The 22,180-nt window shown below is 40.3% G+C and overlaps 1 protein-coding gene across 1 annotated transcript; it reads left to right on the top strand.

The window, feature by feature from the left end:
• Positions 1-6,774: 6,774 nt before the first annotated feature.
• Positions 6,775-7,347, top strand: LOC142176369 (uncharacterized). Its single transcript, XM_075243760.1, has one exon. The coding sequence runs from the start codon at positions 6,775-6,777 to the stop codon at positions 7,345-7,347; it is 573 nt and encodes a 190-aa protein (XP_075099861.1).
• Positions 7,348-22,180: the final 14,833 nt, after the last annotated feature.

The raw sequence follows: 22,180 nt of genomic DNA, 5'->3' as shown, positions 1-22,180 counted from the left end.
ATGTAGATTTGAGTACCCAAGTCGTTGAGCTACACCCAGAAGCAACACTACCTGAGGCTTTAGTCCAACGAGATTGGAATGGTTGTCGATATCTGAAAAGCAACACCCAAGTACCAGATCTTGCGCGAGGAGAAGTGGATCCAAGTTATGTTGCGTGGTTCGGGAGAAGTTTTTGTGTGAACAATGAGCCAGAGCCTGAAAAGCCCGCTAAAAGACCTCATGTCTAGGATTTTAATGATAAAATTCGGGAAAGGTTGGCCTGGGGAGAGAAGGAGAAAAAATATCAAGTCACCATTCACACTTTGGAAGAAAATTTGAGAAACGTCGTATTCAATAATGATATACAGGCACAAGAAGCTGAAGGTGAAAGGAGAAGGTTGGCCTAAGAAAATGAAGCTCTTCGGGCCCAAATCCGGAGGATGAAAGTAGCAGCTGAGAACCCCTGTCAGAAGTAGAAAAGATGAAAAGCTCATTTATAGCCTTACACATAAAGTACATGACTATGAGGATAATTTATAAAAGACTAAGGCTGAGCTAGTAAAGGCCCGGAAAAAGTTGGCTAGAAATGCAGAAGAACGGGTGGCTTTTGTTCGGAAGTTGAAGGAAAGATATGACAGAGGGGTCATGGGCTGGAAAAAGGAGCTTAATAGCCTTGAGGGTGAAATGACTAAACAAGCCAAAAGCTTCAAAGCCGAGAGAGAACATTGCTATGCTTTGATGGCACAACTAGAGGAAGACCTACAACATTTGCAAATGCAGAATCATACGGCCGCCCAGGTTTTGGAGGCTAGATCTCAGCAAATTGGGCGGTTGTTACGAGAAAAGGGCATCATCAGGGAAAGGGTTAGAAGAATCGCCGACTACATTGTGATGAAGTACAACGAATGCGAGGACATGACCAGGTCCATATTCTTTGCCACAATAATGATCTTTGTTCGCCAGATAATGGAAAACCTCTATCGCCTCCAGGAAGACATGGCACGTAGGCCAGCAGCAAGACCAATGGGTCTCCCTCGAGCAGGATTGGAGGCACTTATGTATTCCTGAGTGTTTTTCTTTTCTCTTTTCGAGTCTGTATTTTCATTCCTAGAGTCTGTTTCGAGTTTGTTTTAGTCTTTCAAATCTTAGGTATGATGGAGTCGTTTGTAATAGAGAATATTAGGGTTTTTTTAATAAAAATTTGAAGGAGAGCCAAAAATGTTTATTTTTTGCATTTATCCTTTGAACTACATGATGATATGATTCACGTGGCATCGTGATACGTAGGCAATCCCCATCGGATCCGGTCATGGTTTTAAATAACTCGAATAAAAGAGGAAACAAGAATAAGAGAGAAAACAAGAATAGGAGAGAAAACAATGAGAGAGTGCAAAGAAAATAGAGCAAATAATAAAAGCGCCAAATAAAAGAAAAATGCAAAGGATTGGGAGAATGACCAAAGCCGGGATGAGACACGCAACCATTGCAAAACATGTAGAAACACATTTAACTGTTTAGGTGCATTGCATTCCCCAACGTGCGATACCCTATGTGTTAATTGTCTCAAACTAACCGGTTTGTTGTGTCTGCTATTGAGAATAGGTTCTGTTCTTTAAGGTGGTTGGTTTTGTGGTAGCCTGGCTTCGCACCCATACTTTACAAGGTTCAAAGAAAGTGTAGAAATGATGTTAGAAATTTAGCTACCAACAATTACCCCCTCAGATGATAGCCCGTTGTCGGTGATCCCGACGTCAGAGTCAGTAGCTGCTGAAGAGAATAGGGCACTGCGCCTCCACATGTTGGAAATGTGGGAGGCTTGGTATAATGGTAGAGAGCTGCCTAGTGCAATATCTGGTTTCCCTGAATTGATTCCCAAAACAAGTGGGACCTCCAACATCCCTATAAATTACCCGACTACCCCATTCGGATACCCCACTATCTCAACCCATTTCACCAAAATGCCTTCTGAGGTTCGCCCCCAGGCTCTGGTTTCGGGAGTGTCTTCTAACATATTCACCGCACCACCAACTTCAGCTACGATACAGCCATCCTTGCCCAGGATGTTTTGAGCCATCATCCTTTACTTTCCAAACACCGCTCTTTCCATCGGACATGGCTCATTTCACTACCAATTCTTACCCTCAACACCCTCGGTATGAATTTACCGTAGGACAAGAGAGAGCTACAAAGAATCCTGAGCAAGAGGAAATCACTCGAAAAATGAGAAGCATGGAACAAAGCCTCAAGAATATACAAGGTTTAAGTGGCCAGAAGACTGTATCCTACGCTGATTTATGTATGTTCCTGCATGTTCATCTACTCATTGGTTTTAAGACTACTAAGTTCGAAAAGTATGATGGACACAGGGACCCCATAGCCCACCTCAAGCGGTATTGCAATCAATTAAGAGGGGCAGGCGGAAGAGAAGAACTCCTAATGGCTTATTTCGGAGAGAGTCTAGTCGACATTGCATCCGAGTGGTATATGGATCAAGACATATCTCGCTGGCACATATGGGATGATTTGGCTTGAGATTTTGTCAGGCAATTCCAGTATAACATAGACATAGCTCCAGACAGAAATTCTTTATCTAATCTAAAAAAGAAGTCTTCAGAGAGCTTCCGAGAATATGCTATCAAGTGGAATGAACAAGCTACCAGGGTGAAACCCCCAATGGATGAGACCGAGATGGTCAGTGTCTTCCTACAAGCACAAGAGGCTGATTACTTCCAAAACATTATGTCCGCTATGGGCAAGCCGTTTGCGGAAGCCATAAAGATTGGGGAAATGATAGAGAGTGGTTTGAAGATGGGTCGCATCCTGAGCCAGTTGGCTATAAGAGCTACTTATCAAGCAATCCAGAGTGGGTCAGGGGGCGCGACAAACCGAAAAAAGAAAGAAGAAGTGGCAATGGAAGCTTCAAGTCTGAGAAACCCCCGTCAGCCCCAAGGTTACTTCCCTCTAAATACCTTGAAACATTATTATCCTCACCAGGATGCGGCTTATGCTATGACTCCTCAGCCTTATACGGTGATGAATGCCCAACCATACGCTCGGCCACGATAATAGTTTAACCAAAACTGAGCTCCACCTCCTAGAAATAACCCTCCTCACCAAGCTCCATATAATCCCTGTCCCCCACAAAATAATTTTCCATATAATGCTCATGCCCGTGAGACACCCAGAAGAACAAATTTCAAACCCATTCGTGAGTCGTATTCCAGCCTCTTCCCAAAGTTGGTCCAAATGGGTCTATTGCAGCCGCACCTCCAAACAGGCAAAATCCAGAGTCGCCCTCCTACCGATACGGTGGTCGATGTTCTTATCATTCAGGGACAGAAGGGCACGACACTGACGATTGTTGGACCCTAAAAAGGGCAGTTGAAAATCTGATAGAACAAAAACGGGTAGTGCTAAGGGATGAAGAGGTCCCCAATATAACCAACAACCCATTACCAACTCACAACTATGGGCCAGTTATTAGGATGAATTGTGGAGACAAAGAGTTTGACCCGGCTTTGAAAGCTATCATTGCTATTGACAATGTTGAAAAGAAGCCCAAAACGGAAGCAAAGCAAGCTAAGGATGAGAAGAAAAACAATCCCATTCCTCAAAATGTAGAAAAGGTTGTGGAAACCAAGACCGGGGTAGTACCCCCTAAAGATGCCATTCTATATGTTCCCAGGGTACACAGGAAAGAACAGTTTGTGTTGAGTCCCCCCAAAAGGTTTGAGCAGAACAAGGTCACACTGACGGTACTGAAGATGTACGTACCAAAGGGGACTTATGTGGTGCGGGGGCCGATAATTTCACCAAGGCTGAATGAGCTCGTGGTTATCAGCCGTGCACCACAGAAGCCCATGAAACATTCCACTGCGTCCCCTGGAATTACAACAAAGTGGTAGTGACGTACAAGGGAAAAGAAATCATGGGGGAAGTGAATAAAACAAACACGGTTGGGAAGTACCTCAATTTGGAAGAAGTGAACAATGCCAAATAGAAGCATTTTCCGCTTAAAAAGTCAGTCAGTGCCGAAGAAGCAGAGGAATTCTTTTGAAAGATGAAAACTGTGGACTACGAGATGATTGACCCACTCTGGAATTCTCCTTATCAGGTCTCGCTCTTGTCTCTACTGATAAGCTCGAATGAGCATCAAAAAGTGTTGATAAAGACCCTTAATAAAGCATATGTTCCGATTGAAACCACTGTTGAGAAACTGGAAAGGATGGCGGAACGATTCTTCGAAGTCAATCGGATTTCATTTAGCAGGAATGACTTCCCCCGGAAGGGGCTGCCCTCAACAAAGCTCTTCATTTGAAAGTTGAATGTGAAGGGTACTATGTGAAAAAAGTCATGATGGATGGCGGATCTAGGGTTGACATCTGCCCTCTCTCAACTTTGTAAAGAATGGAAATTGGGACTAAGAGAATCAGGCCTAACAATGTTTGTATACGTGCTTTTGATGGCGCCAACAGAGACACAATAGGGGAGATTGATTTGATCTTGACTATCGGTCCTATGGATTTCGAAGTGACATTTCATGTCTTGGACATGGATACCTCCTACAATTTTCTCCTAGGAAGGCCTTGGATCCATCCTGTAGGGTCCGTACCTTCTACCCTCCACCAAATGGTGAAGTTTGAACACGAAGATCAGGAAATTGTGGTTCATGGAGAAATCGAGCAATCAATTTACCGGAACCCATTAGTCCTATGTCTCGAGGCTAAGGAAGGTAGCGAGCACATAGTTTATCAAGCTTTTGAGATTGTGGTCGCGGATCAATGTGATGAAGGAAGCCTGTGTCCTCAACCCTTTCTGTCAAATGCGTCAATCATGGTCTCAACTGAAATGATCAAGCACGGTTATAAACCTGGGAAGGGGCTCAGGGCATCTTTGCACGGCATTACGGAGCCCATCACCTTGACTACCAGTAAAAACTTCTTTGGTGTCGCTTTCCTAGCTACAGAAGCCGACGTGAAATGGGATAAAGAACGTAAGAACGATGGGTGGGTTCTACCTCAGCCGGTCCCGCATATCGCTAGAACATTTGTTAAGCCAAAGTACACAGAAGAAGAAGAAGATGAGGCCTTCATAGCTGAGGAAATTGAGGACATATGTGGAGCCATGAGGCAAATGTTATATGAAGCTCACATGGTCCAGCCGGATGAAGGCTCGAGCACTGTCGGGGTGCAATTTATGGGGCCCGATGCCAAGCTACAAAATTGGAAGGCTACTCCGTTCCCAGTCAGTCGGGAATCCCGGTAGTTCAGTCTTGCCATCCTTTCTGCATTCTGAGTTATTCCAGGGTGTAACTCTAATGTTTTCTTTTAGTTTATTGTCTTTTAAATTCCAATGTAAACCCTCATATCTTCAAATTCAATAAAATGAAATTAATATTTCATCGTCTATGAATCTCTTTCTTTATTCTTTCTGATTTTTGTTTCTTTTCTTATTTATTCTTTCAGTTCTAATAATGCGAACTTAAATAACATGACATGCTTGCAGACTTCATGCCCAGATCTTTGCACGTTGTCTAACTGTGAAATAATGAATCAAAAACTGGAATATGATGAATATGAGGCTTTTAGGAAAATAAACCGAGAACTGGAACAATTTGAGAATAAGCCTAAGCCAAACTTAAATGAAACTGAGCCAGTTAATTTGGGTAGTTCAGAAGAGGTCCATGAAACCATGATAAGCATTCACACTGATGAAAGAACTAGGGATGCATTGATCCAACGTTTGTTCGAATTCAAAGACGTGTTTGCCTGGTCCTATGATAATATGCTAGGACTGAGTGTTGATTTAGTGGTGCACAAATTGCCAACTTACCCTAATCATCTCCCTGTCCAGCAAAAATAGAGGAAGTTCAAAACTAACATAAGTGATAAGATCAAAGAAGAGGTCACGAAACAGTTAAAAGCGGGTGTGATCCGAGTGGTCCGATACACCACGTGTTTGGCTAATGTGGTCCTAGTGCCAAAGAAATATGGGAAAACCCGAGTGTGTGTTGACTATCGAGATCTGAACAAAAAGAGTCCCAAAGACAATTTCCCTTTGCCAAACATTCACATCCTTGTTGATAATTGTGCGAAACATGAGATACAATCTTTTATAGATTGATATGCTGGGTATCATCAAGTCCTGATGGATGAAGAGGATGTAGAAAAGATGTCCTTCACCACACCTTGGGGTACTTATTGTTACAGGGTCATGCCGTTCGATTTGAAGAACGCCGGGGCAACTTACATGAGAGCTATGACTACCATTTTCCATGACATGATACACCAGGAAATTGAGGTGTATGTGGACGATGTAATCATTAAATCAAGAACGCAAGACGACCATGTGCGGGATCTGAGAAAGTTCTTTGAGCGTCTACGTAAGTATGACTTGAAGTTAAATCTAGTTAAGTGTGCATTTAGAGTACCATCTGGGAAGCTTTTGGGATTCGTAGTTAGTCGGAATGGCATTGAGCTAGATTCAACAAAGATAACGTCTATTCGGGATTTGCCTCCTCCGAGAACCAAGAAAGAGGTTATGAGCCTATTGGGTAGGTTGAATTCTATCAGCAGATTCATTGCTCAGTTGACTTCCATATGTGAACCCATATTTAAGTTGTTGAAGAAAGATGCGACGATTAGATGGACAGATGAGTGTTAGAAAGCTTTCGACAAAATCAAAGAATATCTGTCAAATCCGCCAGTCTTGGTCCCACCTGAACCTGGAAGGCCTTTGTTCTTATATTTGACAGTCTTGGAGAATTCCTTTGGATGTGTTCTCGGGCAACACGATATGACCGGGAAGAAAGAACAAGCCATATACTATGTGAGCAAGAAGTCCACTAGTTATGAAGCCAAATACACTTTGTTGGATATAACTTGTTGCACCCTAACTTGGGTCGTTCAGAAGCTTATGCATTACTTGTTGGCTTATACCACCTACCTCATAACCTGGTTGGACCCATTGAAATACATATTCCAAAAGCTGATGCCCACAGGGAGGTTAGCGAAATGGAAAATCCTACTCACTAAGTTTGACATAGTTTATGTCACCCGCACGGCAATGAAAGCTCAAGCTTTAGCAAATCACCTAGCTAAAAATCCTGTTGATGATGAATATCAGCCTCTGAGTACTTACTTTCTGGATGAGGAAGTAAATTCAGTTAAGGTAATTCCAGAGGACACTAATGCTTGGAAAATGTTCTTCGATGGAGCTGTGAATGCAAAAGGTGTTGGGATTAGGGCAATTTTGGTTTCGCCCACTGGCCAGCACTATCCGGCCATAACCCGGCTTTGGGTTTTCTGCACGAACAACACTATCGAGTATGAAGCCTTCATTATAGGCATGAACATGGCAATTGATTAGGATGTGGAAGAATTGTTAATCATGGGAGATTCTGACTTGATTATCCAACAAACTCAAGGTGAATGGGAAACTCGGGATGTCAAGCTTCTTACATACATGCAACATGTGGAAGATCTTAGCAAACGGTTCAAATCTATCAAATTTAGGTACATCCCTCGGTTTCACAATGAGTTAGCCGATGTACTAGCTACTTTGGCCTCGATGCTGCCGTATCCAGGCAATGTCCACATTGACCCATTGGAAATACAAACCTGAGAAAGACATGGTTATTGCAATACAGTTGAGATGGAACCAGATGTTCAATCATGGTATCACGATATCAAAATATTCTTGAAAACAAAGGAATATCCCAAGCAAGCTAGTGGAGACCAAAAGAGAACCATCATAAGGCTCGCCAATGGTTTCTTCTTGAGCGGAGAGATCTTGTACAAAAGAACTCTAGATCTGAACATTCTAAAATGTGTTGATGCCCAAGAGGCTGGAAGAATCATGAATGAAGTGCATGTAGGAGTGTATGGGCCTCATATGAATGGATACGTCCTTGAAAAGAAAATCCTTCGATCAGGATATTACTGGATGACTATGGAAAAAGATTGCTTCAGTTTTGTTTGAAAGTGTCATCAGTGTCAGGTACATGGTAACTTGATTCATGCACTGCCTTCAGAACTGCATCCTATGTAAGCACTGTGGCCGTTTGTTGCTTGGGGTATGTATGTCATTGGGCCAATCGAGCCAAAGGCTTCAAATGGGCAAAGATTCATACTAGTTGCCATTGATTACTTCACAAAGTGGGTCGAAGCAATCACTCTCAAAACCGTCACTAAGAAAGCAGTGGTGGATTTTGTGCATTCCAACATTATCTGTCATTTTGATATTCCTAAAACTATCATTACAGACAATGTTACAAACTTGAACAGTCATATGATGAGGGAGATATGAGAACAATTTAAGATCACGCATAAGAATTCTACCCCTTATCGGCCCAAAGCCAATGGTGTTGTTGAAGCAGCAAACAAGAACATCAAGAAGATTCTTAGAAAAATGATTCAAAGTTCTAGACAATGGCATGAAAAGTTACCGTTTGCATTGTTGGGATATCGCACAACTATGTGCACATCAGTTGGAGCAACACCTTATCTATTGGTTTATGGCACTGAAGCCGTAATACACGCAGAAGTTGAAATTTCATCTCTTTGAATCATCGTTGAAGCTGAGATTGAGGATAGTGAGTGGGTCAAAACCCGTCTAGAACAGTTAACCCTGATTGATGAAAAGCGGATGGCCGCAGTTTGACAAGGGCAATTGTATCAACAAAGAATGGCCTATGCCTACAACAAGAAAGTGCGGCCTAGGAATTTTGAAATGGGGCAAATCGTTCTGAGACGTATTTTCCCGCATCACAAGGAAGCAAAAGGAAAGTTCCCTCCAAATTGGAAAGGCCCATACATTATAAGAAAATTGTTGCCAAAAGGGGCATTGTACTTGGGAGACATTGAAGGAAATGACCCTGAAACAGCTGTCAATGCGGACGCGGTCAAAAGGGATTACGTTTAATCATTCTGCAATACCAAGATTTTTCGGTTGTTTGACGAAGGCTTTCATTCTCGCTACCCAAACACTTTAACCCTTTGCTAACCCTTTGAACCCGTTACCTTTCTTTGATTATCCTCTTTGGAACCCGAAAATGCTTGTAAAAAAATAAAAAATCACAAAAAAAACAAAGTTTCCCTGAACTACATTCGACTTGATTCCAAAAGGATACGTAGGCAGCCTCTCTCTGGGGTTCAATCACACCAAAACAAAAATCCATATTCCCCTAAAGTTGAAACTGGGGCAGAATTTATATGGTTCGGCGAAGGTTTGCCTGAAAGGTTCCAAAGTTGTAATTCAATCCAAACTCTTTTACCCTAAATCATGTTCAAAGTTTTTCTGATTAATCGGTACAGATGTTCAAAATGGAAGTATGTTGGTTATTTGAATCTGATACAATCAAATGAGAGAAATAAAATGAGAGAGTCTTATTGGTGAAAATCCACACGGGCACCGTAAGGCGATGGTGAGCAGAGAAATTAAAAACTAGATAGTCTTGTTAGTGATAACTTGCAAAGAGTACTATAAGGCGACAGTGAGAAGAGAAATGAGAGAGGTCAGTTGGTGAAAACCCACAAAGGGCGCCATTGATCGAAAAGAAGGAATTCTTACAACTAGCGGCACTGATAAGAGTCCTGACAAGGTTTCTCGGTTTTGAGGTATGAGTTATAATGGGTTTACGAGAGTTGGATGGTTTCCACAGATCGAGTATCCAGTCCAAGAAGCATGTCATGTCTATTGAAGTCGGCATGCACTCCAGATAAGTCCTTCACTCATTCCCCCGAAAGGGACACTTCTCGTTAAATTCATTATCCTGTCCTTTGTTTACTTTTGTTTGAATCCTGTCTGGTTTAATCCTTCTCTGAAATTAATACAAAGAAAATATGGCAAGATTGGTTTTACAAGGTTTTGCTTAACAAAAGTCAAAATTCAAGGAAAAGCACCCAGCCTCAGCAGGTGCATCAAGTCTATCTCGACTGGCCATGATGGCCGATGCTTCAGATTCAAAATTATTAAAAAGGAAAGAAATCCAAAGTCAAGTGCCCATAAAGACAAAATAAGATGAAAAGGCCAAAGCCCCACACAGGCTAACCATCATGTAAAATTTTGGAAAGTCAAGATCCCTGGGTTTAAAAGAGAGATTGATCTCCAGAAAGTCAGCGAGCAACATAGATTTTCATCGAAAGAGTTGGGCCGAGATCAAGTGATCAAAACAATCAAGGCCACAAAATCAACCATCATTTCAAACTGACAAATTGTTCTTTGGTTTGAAAATAGGTGGAGTCCAAAACAACCTTGCAAGAAGCAGGAACAATAAAAGCAAGGCACGCATAAACCAAAACGGTACTGCAACAATAGTTGACCCGAAAAGGGAAGTCTTTTTAAACCATCTATTCACTCCCCTAAATAAAATGAAGAGTGAAGTAAAAAAAAAAAAAGAAAATTCAAAATCATGGTAGCCTAGTGTCCCAAATCTCTACCTGCGTTTTCCTAACATAGGGTCCCATTCCCTAGTCACACCCAGCATAACCTGGTAGTCTTTTCCTTTATAGGGTTCCACTCCCTAGTTGATCCCTGGCATAACCCGTGGACCTCCCCGGCATAACCCGAGGACCTTTTTCTTTTCCAGCATAACCAGATGACTTTTCCGAGATAACCCGTGGACCTCCCCGTCATAACTCGAGGACCTTTTTTCTTTTTCGGCATAACCCAATGACTTTCCCGGCATAACCCGTGGACCTCCTCGGCATAACCCGAGGATCTTTTTCTTTTCCAGCATAACCCGTAGACCTCCCCGGCATAACCCGAGGACCTTTTTCTTTTCCAGCATAACCCAATGACTTTCCCGACATAACCTGTGTACCTCTCCGGCATAACCCGAGGACCTTTTTTCTTTTCCGGCATAACCCGATAACTTTCCTGGCATAACCCGTGGACCTCTCCGGCATAACCCGAGGAACTTTTTCCTTTTCTGGCATAACTCGATGACTTTCCCGGCATAACCCGTGGACCTCCCCGGCATAACCTGAAGATCTTTTTCTTTTCCGGCATAACACGATGACCTTCCCTAGCATAACCCGTGGACCTCCCCGGCATAACCCGAGGACCTTTTTCTATTCCGGCATAACCCGGTCATTTTTCCAGCATAACCTGGTAATCTTCCTAACTTGGGGTCTCCGAGCCCCATTTGATTGCTTTTTTAGATATAGGGTCTCTACTCCCTAATCTTTTTTTTAAGGGATACACAATCCCGATTTTAATTACTTTCAATAAAGAAATAGTTTAGATTTTTGTTACAATAACTCACGAAATTTTTTTAGTGAAAATTGGGGCAGAAAATTTTGTTCGTTTTTCGCTTTAGTGCCTGAACAGGTTTTCACCGTAAGGCACAAGGTTTGAGATGACCAAAATAAGAAGTTTCAACCCAAATAAAAGAAAAAGAAGAACAAGAAAAGAAGTTGAATTCTAAGTATAGAAGCGGAGAAAAGATGTGGACTGCCCAAGATATGATTGAAGTCACAAATTTTGCATGTCCAGCCTTGATTCGAAAAGCTGAAGAAGAATGAACCAGCAGTTGCAGCTAACGAGCATCAAGATTCAGATCAAAGTCTGCAGAAAGAACCATCCAAGACTCAAGATCAAGCTTTAGAAGGTTTATAGATAGGAATCTTGTAACTCGTAGTTGATAGGCTTAGCTAGTTTAGCTTTTCATCTTTCATTTTGGTGTAATAAGGAGCTCAGCAAGCAGAAACAATAGCAACAACAGTGAAATGATAGCTACTCGGTAGTCCCAGCTACCAAAACACCCAGAATTACACTGATCTGATTCCTTTATAGCCAAGGATATGTAGGCAACCTCCGAAGCAAGGTTCGATCAGACTATTTTAAATGATGCTTCTCATGGAGTTTCAAACGGGCAAAAATTGCTCGTAATTGCTTATTTTATCTTTGCCCAAAAACCCTTCGTGTTTTCGAGCAAAGAAGGGCAGCTGTGAGCATGTGATTTTTGCCCTATATGAATTACTCCTATAAAATCCAAGAAAATAGTTTTTTTCCAATTATTTGCCATTTTATATGAATTTTGTAGGATTTTATTAATTGCTTTCATTTTTGTGCACGTTTAATTTTTATTAAAATCGTGAAAAATGCCAAAAATACCATGCATTATATTTAGGTTTTTTTTGTATTTTTAGGATTAATTAGTTAATTATTTGTTTTATTACAAAATAAAAGGCACAAAAAATGTCTCATTGTTACATTTTACCTTTTAATTTTTAGATTAGTGATTTTTTTCTTTTAATTTAGGATTAATTAATTTTTATAATTAGATAATTAGTTTAATTTTACAATTTATATTAATTTAAGATTTTAATTAAAGGAAAAGAAAAAGAAAAAGAAAAAGAAAAAGAAAAGAAAAAGGAAAATAAGAATAATAAATTGAAGGAAGGGTTTTAAAATCTGAATTGGGGTTAATTTTATACCAAAACCGGCCCAAATATTAACCCAGATCCAAGCCCAAACCAGGCCACCCGGTCCAGATTCCCTCATAATACCAAACGGCCCCGTTTTGACCCCAAAGGATCCCAGCAGTTGATCATCACAAATCAAACAGCTGGGAACTGATCTTGTTTTTCATATATAACTGTCCTAAACAGACCCCCTATCCCCCCAAAAGCCCTTTCACTTCGTCTCTCTCACTCTCTCTCTCTTACCTCTCTAAACTACCACCCATCGCCGTCGCCGGAAATCGCTCTACGGCGGTGTTGTCACTCCAAAACTCCCCAAATTTTCACCCCATAATCTTCGTCCTCTCCTTATTCTAAATCCCCAAACGGATCCCTTCAAATCCCCACCAATCTCCCCCGATTTCATATCTAAACACTAACCCAAAAATCCTAAATCACTCAAACCACCCCAAGTTCATATCCTGCAATCACTAGGCTTCCCCAAACCTAAAACACCCAACAATTTTCCCTAAAAACCTTTGAAGCTCGTTGAATTTTGGATCTAGGGTTTGACCCTTTCTGTTTTTGGGGATTTTCTTGAGGTTCTGCTCGTTTTGGCTGGAAGTTTGTCCAACTTGGTTACTCTTGACTGGAGTAACCATTTGGGCCAACTTAGAGCCTTTCGAGGCATCTTAAAGCTTGGCCAGCCCTCCGCCTTGTTTTCTCGGTCATTTTGCTAAAATTTAGATGGTAAATCCTTCACCTCCATTCTTTGTTTCTGTTTTATTTTGTTTCTGTGTTCTCTTCTATTTATTTTTCTTTCTTTCTTTCTCTTCTTCTCCATAGGTTTTGTTTGCATGATTAGTTTAGAACGATCATCAAGCGAGTTTCATTCACTTTTAATTAATCAATTTTGTTTAAATCACTGTTAGCATGTTTAAATTTCTGGTTAATTACAATTTGCTTTAGGTTAATTCAGAATGAGCTCGATTAGTCACTTTAGGGTAATTCAAATAAGCTAATTAGTTAATTGAATGTTTGTTTCTGATTTGAACCATTTTTCTTTCCTTTTACTTGAGTGTTTGGATTCTGTGATAGCTGGATAAAAATGGTATTCAGCCTAGACCTGAGTTAAATGTCACACTTGGGTCTGTTTGAAGCCATTTGGCCACGACTTGGGTCTGTCCTAGTCTATTTGGCCATGATAATTGGCCCAGACTTAAGGGGGTTAACCAAACAATTAGAATTTAGGTCAAAATTGTTGAAAATTGCAATAATCAGTAAATGGGAGGGTAAAATTAGTTTTTCATAAGGTAAAAAATCAGAAGGTTCTAGTATTTTGGACAGTTGTCCCCATTTTAGCAAAAGATGCTGAAATTTGGGTGGGAAAAAGGACGAACAACTGTAAAAAGATGTTGTACTATTCTGGATTTTAGAATTTTAGGTTAGAATATTCCTTTTTGATGCCATTTTGTGCACTTTAAAATGGAACATCATTCACTCACTCACACACACATTCATCATCATTCTCTACACAAAAAATTATGAAAAACACATCAGATTTCAGAAACCCTAGTAAAAATATTCTCTCAAGTTCAGCTACTTTTTTTAAAAGAGAATTGATTTCTTTGGCTTTTGATTTCAACCAAAACTATTCAGAAACTTCTGATTTCTGGTCTTCATAAGCAGAAACATGGTTTAAAGTTGGGGTTCTTCTTGGTTTTCTTTGGGGTATACTGGTTTAGCTACTGTTGGCTGTTGTGGAAGTCTATTCCCTGCTTTTGGTTGCTGATTTTGGGGTCCTTTTGCTGCTCTCTTATTCTAAGCATTCAGCCATCTTAGTCATTTATTGGTTGCTGATTTTTGTTGTTGTTGTTTAGGTATTTAACCTCAGCTCTTCTCTATGTAATGCCATGAATGATTTGTTAAAATAATATAAAATCAGACGTGTAAATGGTATTTGTAAAAGTGAATGTCCTTTCATCCTAGTAGTTAGCCTACATTGATATGAATTTGATTAGCTTTTGACTATGTGAGTTTAAAAGGTCTGAGCATGAATAACCTAGCTAATATTTGAATGCCTTGTAGTTTTAGCTTGCAAAAAATAGCTTTATTTATGTCCTTAGCCAAAATTTCTAGTTATTGATGTTGATTATGAAATTTTAGTCATTTTTCTCTTCTTTCCTTTATCTGAATAGATGGCCTTCTTCTTACTTAAATCCATTTGTCTCCTTTCTTTGTCTGTTTGGCTATGAGCTACTGCCTGCAGATTTGGCCACTAGTTGGCCAAATCAGCAGGTTCAAAAGCTGGAAAGTGGAATCATGTTGTCTTAACAAGAGGATACCAAGCTCTAATGGACAAATCATGTCCAAAAGAGGTAGGAATTCTTCATGATATCAGTTATACAAATTTGTAATAGTTTAGCTTTTAATATAGTTAGTTTATGTAACAAGTCTTAATGTAAGGTATTGATTTTGAAAGTTGCTTAGTCTATTTTGGAAGACTGTAATGAATCAGGTGTTAATGTCATGTACTAAGGATTCAAAATAGATACTTTAGGATCTTAATTATGTGTTTGTCATGTTTTGCAAAATAGTAGTGGTGTAAAGGAGCTGGGCTTTGAGCCCACTCGGTAAAACTGAAAGGTGGCTCATTCGATTAAGGAAGGCTGAATTTGCAGCCAAGTAAAAGACTAACCTCAAATGATTTAGGCCTAGTCTATAGGCCTAAACTTTGAGACAGTATAGGAGCCCTTTTATCATGCATCATTTTTTATGTCGCAAAAAATCTGTTGATTAATTTTCAGTATAGAATTGTGTTTAATCTTCATATTCTATTTCCGTTTAAACATATAATTTGAAAGCTTATTTGTTATAAGTCTGTATGTATAGTTAAGGGTAGAGGTGGATAGGCCCAGACGTTAGATAATTTCCAATGGGCCCTCTTTGTAGCTCAATGTGGGCAAAACTCGATTAAATTCCATTAGGGGTAGAGGGATCTTTAAGTTCTTTTCTGCTGGGCCAATTCGTGAGCCTATATACAGCTTTCAAAGCTGGGTTTTACTAATTTAATTAAGCAATGGTCCATTATTGGACCAAACCCAAAGCCCCTTTATTTTAAAATGGTTTTAAAAGCCTAGCCTTGCACCCTTTAAGCATGTCCACAATTTAATAGATCCTTATTGAATTCCAAAACTAGGAGTAAAATATTAGTATCCTTATGCTTTGCTTAAGTGAAATACGAGCCTTGCTTAAATAAAATTGAGGTGTGCCATCTTTCATTGAATCACCTATGGCCCTCATATTAGTATTACAATTTAGATATTAAATAATTATAAACACTCGTAGTTTGCTTTAGGCTCGACTTAGAATATTATTGTGATTATGTATACGTTCCTGTAACATAATTACAAATTTCATTTCTAAAAATAAATCGAGGGATGCGTTCACGCAACTTCAACCAAACTTTCTTAATGACGTGATGAGCTTCCTAGGACGTCTCAACTATATCAGTCGCTTCATAGCACAGTCCACAGTCATATGTGATCCCATCTTCAAGATGCTGAGGAAAGATGCCGAGACAAGCTGCAACGGGGATTATCAGAAAGTTTTTGACAAAATCAAGGAGTACCTGTCTACATCACCAGTCTTGGTCCTACCAGAACCGGGACGGACTTTGCTACTCTATCTATCTATATTGGGTGAAGCCTTCGGATGTGTTCTGGGACAACATGACGAGACAGGGAGAAAAGAGCAAGCCATATATTACTTGAGTAAGAAATTCACACCTTATGAAGCACGGTACTCTCTGCTAGAGCGCACTTGCTGTGCTTTGACCTGGACGACCCAGAAGTTAAGGCATTACTTTTATGCCTATACTACATACCTCATATCCAGGATGGACCCTTTGAAGTATATATTTCAGAAACCCTTGCCGACTGGAAAGTTAGCCAAATGGTAGATACTGTTGAGTGAGTTCGATATCATCTACGTAACTCAAAAGGTGGTCAAAGGACAAGCATTGGCAGATCATCTTGCTAAAAACTCGGTAGGAGGAGAATATTAACCCCTGAAAACGTATTTTCCTGATGAAGAGGTGTCATTCGTAGGAGAGGACATTACCGAAGCATACGACGGTTGGAGGATGTTCTTTGACGGAGCTGCAAATTTCAAAGGGGTAGGCATTGGAGCAATTTTGGTATCAAAAACTAGTCAACATTATCCGGTATCTGCTAAACTCAGATTTTCCTGTACCAACAACATGGCAAAATATGAAGCCTGCATACTAGGACTCAACATGACGAAATATGAAGCCTGCATACTAGGACTCAACATGGCAATCAACATGAATATTCAAGAGCTGCTAGTAATCGGTACACCAAGTACAAGGAGAATGGGCCACCAAAAATTCCAAGATATTGCCATATCTGCACCATGTGCAGGAATTGAGAAAGAGGTTCACGAAGATAGAGTTCCGACATGTGCCCAGAATTCAGAATGAGTTTGCCGATGCGTTGGCCACTTTATCATCCATGATATAGCATCCAAATAAGAATTATATTGATCCTATTTCGGTGAGAATTCATTATTCACCGGCATATTGTGCCCATGTTGAAGAAGAAATAGATGGAAAACCTTGGTTCCATGACATCAAGGAGTATTTGGTGAAAGGAGAATATCCAGAGCATGCAAACCACACTCAAGAATGCACACTCTAGAGATGATCCAATCACCTCTTCCATAGTAGAGGAAATTTGTACAAGAGAACTCCTGATTTGGGACTGCTAAGGTGTGTCGATGGAAAAGAGGCTTCTAAACTACTCGAGGACGTACATGTTGGGACCTGTGGCCCGCATATGAATGGTTTTGTCCTAGCCAAGAAAATACTCAGGGCTGGTTACTTTTGGATGACCATGAAGACAGACTGTGTCCAGTATGTCTGCAAATGCTACCAATGCCAAGTGCATGCCGATATGATAAAATTGCCGCCAAATGAGCTCAATGCAACAAGCTCACATTGGCCATTTGCCGCCTAGGGAATGGATATCATCGGTCCGATCGAGCCCACTACTTCAAATAGGCATACGTTTATTTTGGTAGCCATTGATTATTCCACAAAGTGGGTAGAGGCTGCATCTTACTAAGCTGTAACCAAGAAGGTCGTCGCAGACTTTGTCAAAGATCGTATTGTTTGCCGATTCAGAGTACCCGAGTCCATTGTTACCGATAATGCCGCCAATCTCAATAGTGATCTGATGAGAGCTATGTGTGAGACTTTCAAAATCAAGCACAAGAATTCCACAGCCTATAGACCTCAGATGAATGGAGCCGTAGAAGCCGCCAACAAAAACATCAAGAAGATACTAAGGAAAATGGTAGAAAACCACAAAAAATGACACGAGAAGCTTCCTTTTGCTCTGTTAGGATATCGCACCACAGTTCGCACATCAACCGGGGCAACCCCCTACATGCTGGTTTATGGTACTGAGGTTGTCATCCCAGCCGAGGTAGAGATCCCTTCTTTAAGAATCATACAGGAAGATGGACTAATCGATACAGAATGGACAAAGAGCCGCTATAAACAACTGACCCTCATAGATGGAAAAAGGATGAACGCAGTAGGTCACGGTCAGCTTTACAAGAAAAGAATGTCTAGAGCTTTCAACAAAAGGGTCAAACCAAGGCAATTTGCACGTTGACAGTTACTGCTGAAGAAGAGCTTCCCACACCAAGATGAAGCCAAAGGGAAATTCTCTCCCAACTGGGAAGGTCCTTACATGGTTCATAGGGTGTTAACAGGAGGAGCACTCATACTTGCATAAATGGACAAAGAAATTTGGCCAAAACCAATCAATTCAGATGCAGTCAAGAGATACTATGCTTAGACTAATTACATTTACTCATATGATGTAATTGAACTACGCTTGATCTGATTCCCATTTAAGAGGGGATACATAGGCAACCTTATGGGTTCGGTCATATCATAAAAAAAAATTCCATTTCCCCCAATGTCATAAACTGGGGCAGAATTTTGAGGAGGACTCTTAAAATTTCGGAGCAAGTCCAGCCAATGCCAATATATACCAGACGGTCAGAAATCGGCTAAGAAATTGGGGCAGAATTTTGAGAAGGATTCTTAAAATTCCGAGAAAGGGTCGACAAGTCTCGGTACTCGCAAACTGCCAAGGGATTATCTACCAAACTGGGGCAAAATTTTGAGGAGGACCCTCAAAATTCTAACATGAGAAAGCTGCAATGTCTTTGAAATGTGTTACAGTCACTAGTTCATCTAAAATTACTTGATATATCAATATGTTTCTAAAGTAACTCTATATTATCAATAATTGCATATTTTTGAAAACTCTATTTCCGTAATGGTCAGGTGTTACCCAGGGAAACTCGAAAGGGCCTCCAGAACAGAGCAAAGCAAGGCCAACGGACAGAAGCACGAACCAACCTCCCCTCACAAAAGTTACAATTTTCTTTGAACGCATGCACATTTGACGTAGTGATAGCATTCGCAAACATGCATACACAAAGCAAATTCACTATCGATCCGGCCATCAGACACCGAATATATCTCCAGCTAAGAAATATATACTACTTGCTCTTTGCATGGGACTAAGCCTTGTCTCGCATATTTGCATGAGGCTAATCCTTGCCTTCATACCTGCATGAGGCTAATCCTTGCCTCCATATTTGCATGAGGCTAATCCTTGCTTCCATACTTGCATGAGGCTAATCCCTGCCTCCATACTTGCATGAGGCTAATCCTTGCCTCTATATCTGTATGAGGCTAATCTTTGGCTCCATATTTGCATGAGGCTGTTCCTTGCTTCCATATTTGCAAGAGGTTAATCCCTGCCTCCATATTTGCATGAGGCTAATCCCTGCATCCATATTTGCATGAGGCTAATCCTTGCCTCCCTGTCTGCATGAGGCTAATCCTTGCCTCCATATCTGTATGAGGCTAATCCCTGCATCCATATTTGCATGAGGCTAATCCTTGCCTCCCTATCTGCATGAGGCTAATCCTTGCCTCCATATCTGCATGAGGCTAATCCTTGCCTCCCTGTCTGCATGAGGCTAATCCTTGCCTCCATATTTGCATGAGGCTAATCCATGCCTCCATACTTGCATGAGGTTAATCCTTGCCTCCATATTTGCATGAGGCTAATCCCTGCCTCCATATTTGCATGAGGCTAATCCCTGCCTCCATACTTGCATAAGGCTAATCCTTGGCTCCCTATTTGCATAAGGCTAATCCTTCCTCCACATTTACATGAGGCTAATCCTTGCCTCCACATTTGCATGAGGCTAATCCTTGGCTCCCTATTTGCATGAGGCTAATCCTTCCTCCACATTTACATGAGGCTAATCCTTGCCTCTACATTTGCACGGGACTAATCATTGTCCCTCTTTACATGAATATTGCTCTATTCTAGTACTGTCTATTTGCTTTTCGATTAGGCTAAGCTCTGCCCTTCTTTTCACAAGACTAAGCCTTGTCTTGGTAACATCGTATTATTGCATCTCATGGGCTGAAATATCGCCAATCTATCAAAAGGCGTCATAGTCTAAAAGGCATCATCCTCATAGCCGGAAGACACCATGTCATGGCCTGAGGATCCCTCAGATTTGCATTTCATTATTCAAAGACGTCATGGTTCAGAGGCACCATCTTCATGGCCCGAGAACATCATTTTATGGCCTGCAAATCCCTTACTAACTATTCATGGCCTAGGACATCATGGTTTGAGGACGTCATCCTTAACCGTTCGGATGCAACTTTCATGGTCCAAGGGGAATCTGCATCCTATTTAAAATTTCGCACAAATATGTGTCCATAGCATCTCTTCATCTGCAGGTGACCAGCAAGCAACCGCTATCCTAGTAGGAGCGACCTCGCTCCAGTTCCTTCAAACTATCTCAAACTTAACCGTTCACCATAACTACTCTTGCATCCATTCCAAAATCTCGTGTCCGTTCTTGTAATGACTTCATTGATATATTCCGCCAATGTATCCAGAACTACATGTGGTCTGATTCCTATAAAATCAGGGATATGTAGGTAGCTCAAAGACTAGAGTCCGGCCTCTGTCTATCAAAACATCCCGTCCGGTCAAAATTGGCCATCATTTCTTTATCCGAAAACTCTTTCATCCTTCCCGGGTAAAGAGAGACAGTTGTTGATACCCAATTTTTCCCATAATATTTCAAACCATGCCTGGGCATCAATAAGTTTTTTTATACAATTTCTACATTTTTTAAAATATTTTAACTAATTTCTCCCAGCATTTATTTTATAAAACAATCATTAAATTGCATCACAAAATAGTTTTAATAATTTTGGTGGCTTAATTTTATCATTTGCATTCATATTAAATTTCAATTATTACACAAATAGCCACATCTGTATTTTAGCATACAATTACAATTACTTTGCAATTATAGCCTATGCATGCATTATCACATTATTTTTTCAGAAAATAGACTTTTATATTTTTAAAATATTAAGTAATTACTTTAAAACATTTCCATGCATTAAAATCCTTTTTTATAATTATTTAACCATTCTTTAAAATTTTTTTAGCAATTAATTACGAATTTAACAAATAGCCCCTTTTATTTAAATCTTAGCCTATTAACTAGCCCAATTTTAACCCCTTAAACCAGCCCAGAAACCCCATGCCCAATACCCATCTGTCCCAACCCAATACTCAGCCAAATCCTGGTCGTTGATCATTTTGATCAACGGTCCATATTCACCCTTTTCTAAATTAAACCTAATGACCTCCCCCAAACCCTTCATTCCTCTCCTTTCTCACGCTGACATCTGATCTCTCTTCTCTCAAATGCTCTCAAGTCCTAAGCCTAACCCTAATCACTATCACCGGTGAGAACTCTCGTCTATAGAGATTCTAAGAGTTCTTCGACCACTACCGGCCTTCTATACCCTCTGGTTGTTGATTACATGGATCCCCCAAAAGAATTTCAAGGAGATTCAACCTGTTCCTTCATCTGAAGTTTGTTTGCAGGCCTGTCTTAGGCCATCCTTATTTGTGAGTGCTGATTTCCTTCCGTTTTAGGTTCGAATCTATGGCTTTTAATCAAGTTTCTTTCATCTCAACTGTTTCTGAAAACCCTAGTTCTACAACCACTCGAATCCGTTTAGATCTTTGTAGATCTGAAAGGGTTCGAGTATTATCTGTCATTTTCCCTTGAAGATCTCCTATTTTGGTTAACTATTTCGATTCCATTTGCTTTTTTCTGAAATTAGGATTTGCCCTAAGTATTATTCAAAAGGGTTTTCTAACTTTTCAGTGTTTAAACTAATTGTTTCTTTACCATCTTGACTGATTCTCATATATATACTTAAAGCCTAGATGTTTCTGTTTGTTGCATGGATTTTCTCCAATTGTTTCTCCGTTACTTGTTTATTTCTGTCAATCCAATGCACTGATTGATTTCTACTAAGGATTTGGACCAGTTTTCCTGCTAAAACCCGTATTCTTTGGGATTTTTGCTTAGTTGATTTCTATTAGGGATTTGAACCAATTTTTCCCCTTAAAGTCAGTATTCTTTGGGGTTTTTACTCACTTTCCTTATTTGTGGCTTGTAATTAGTGTTATTTGCCTTATTCCAACTGATTGATTAATTTATGGTCAATTTATGATTTTGCTACCTTATTTAAGCCCCAATCAGGGCTGGTAATGGATTCTCTCTATACTAATGTGACTTTCCTGGATCTGTTTGTGCAAATTAATGGGGATTAGCCCCAATTAACTTGTTGATTA

Source organism: Nicotiana tabacum, chromosome 3 (assembly GCF_000715075.1).
Source record: "Nicotiana tabacum cultivar K326 chromosome 3, ASM71507v2, whole genome shotgun sequence".
NCBI lineage: Eukaryota > Viridiplantae > Streptophyta > Magnoliopsida > Solanales > Solanaceae > Nicotiana > Nicotiana tabacum.
Note: the sequence above shows the minus strand (reverse complement) of the source record. Positions and strands in the feature narration are given on the sequence as shown.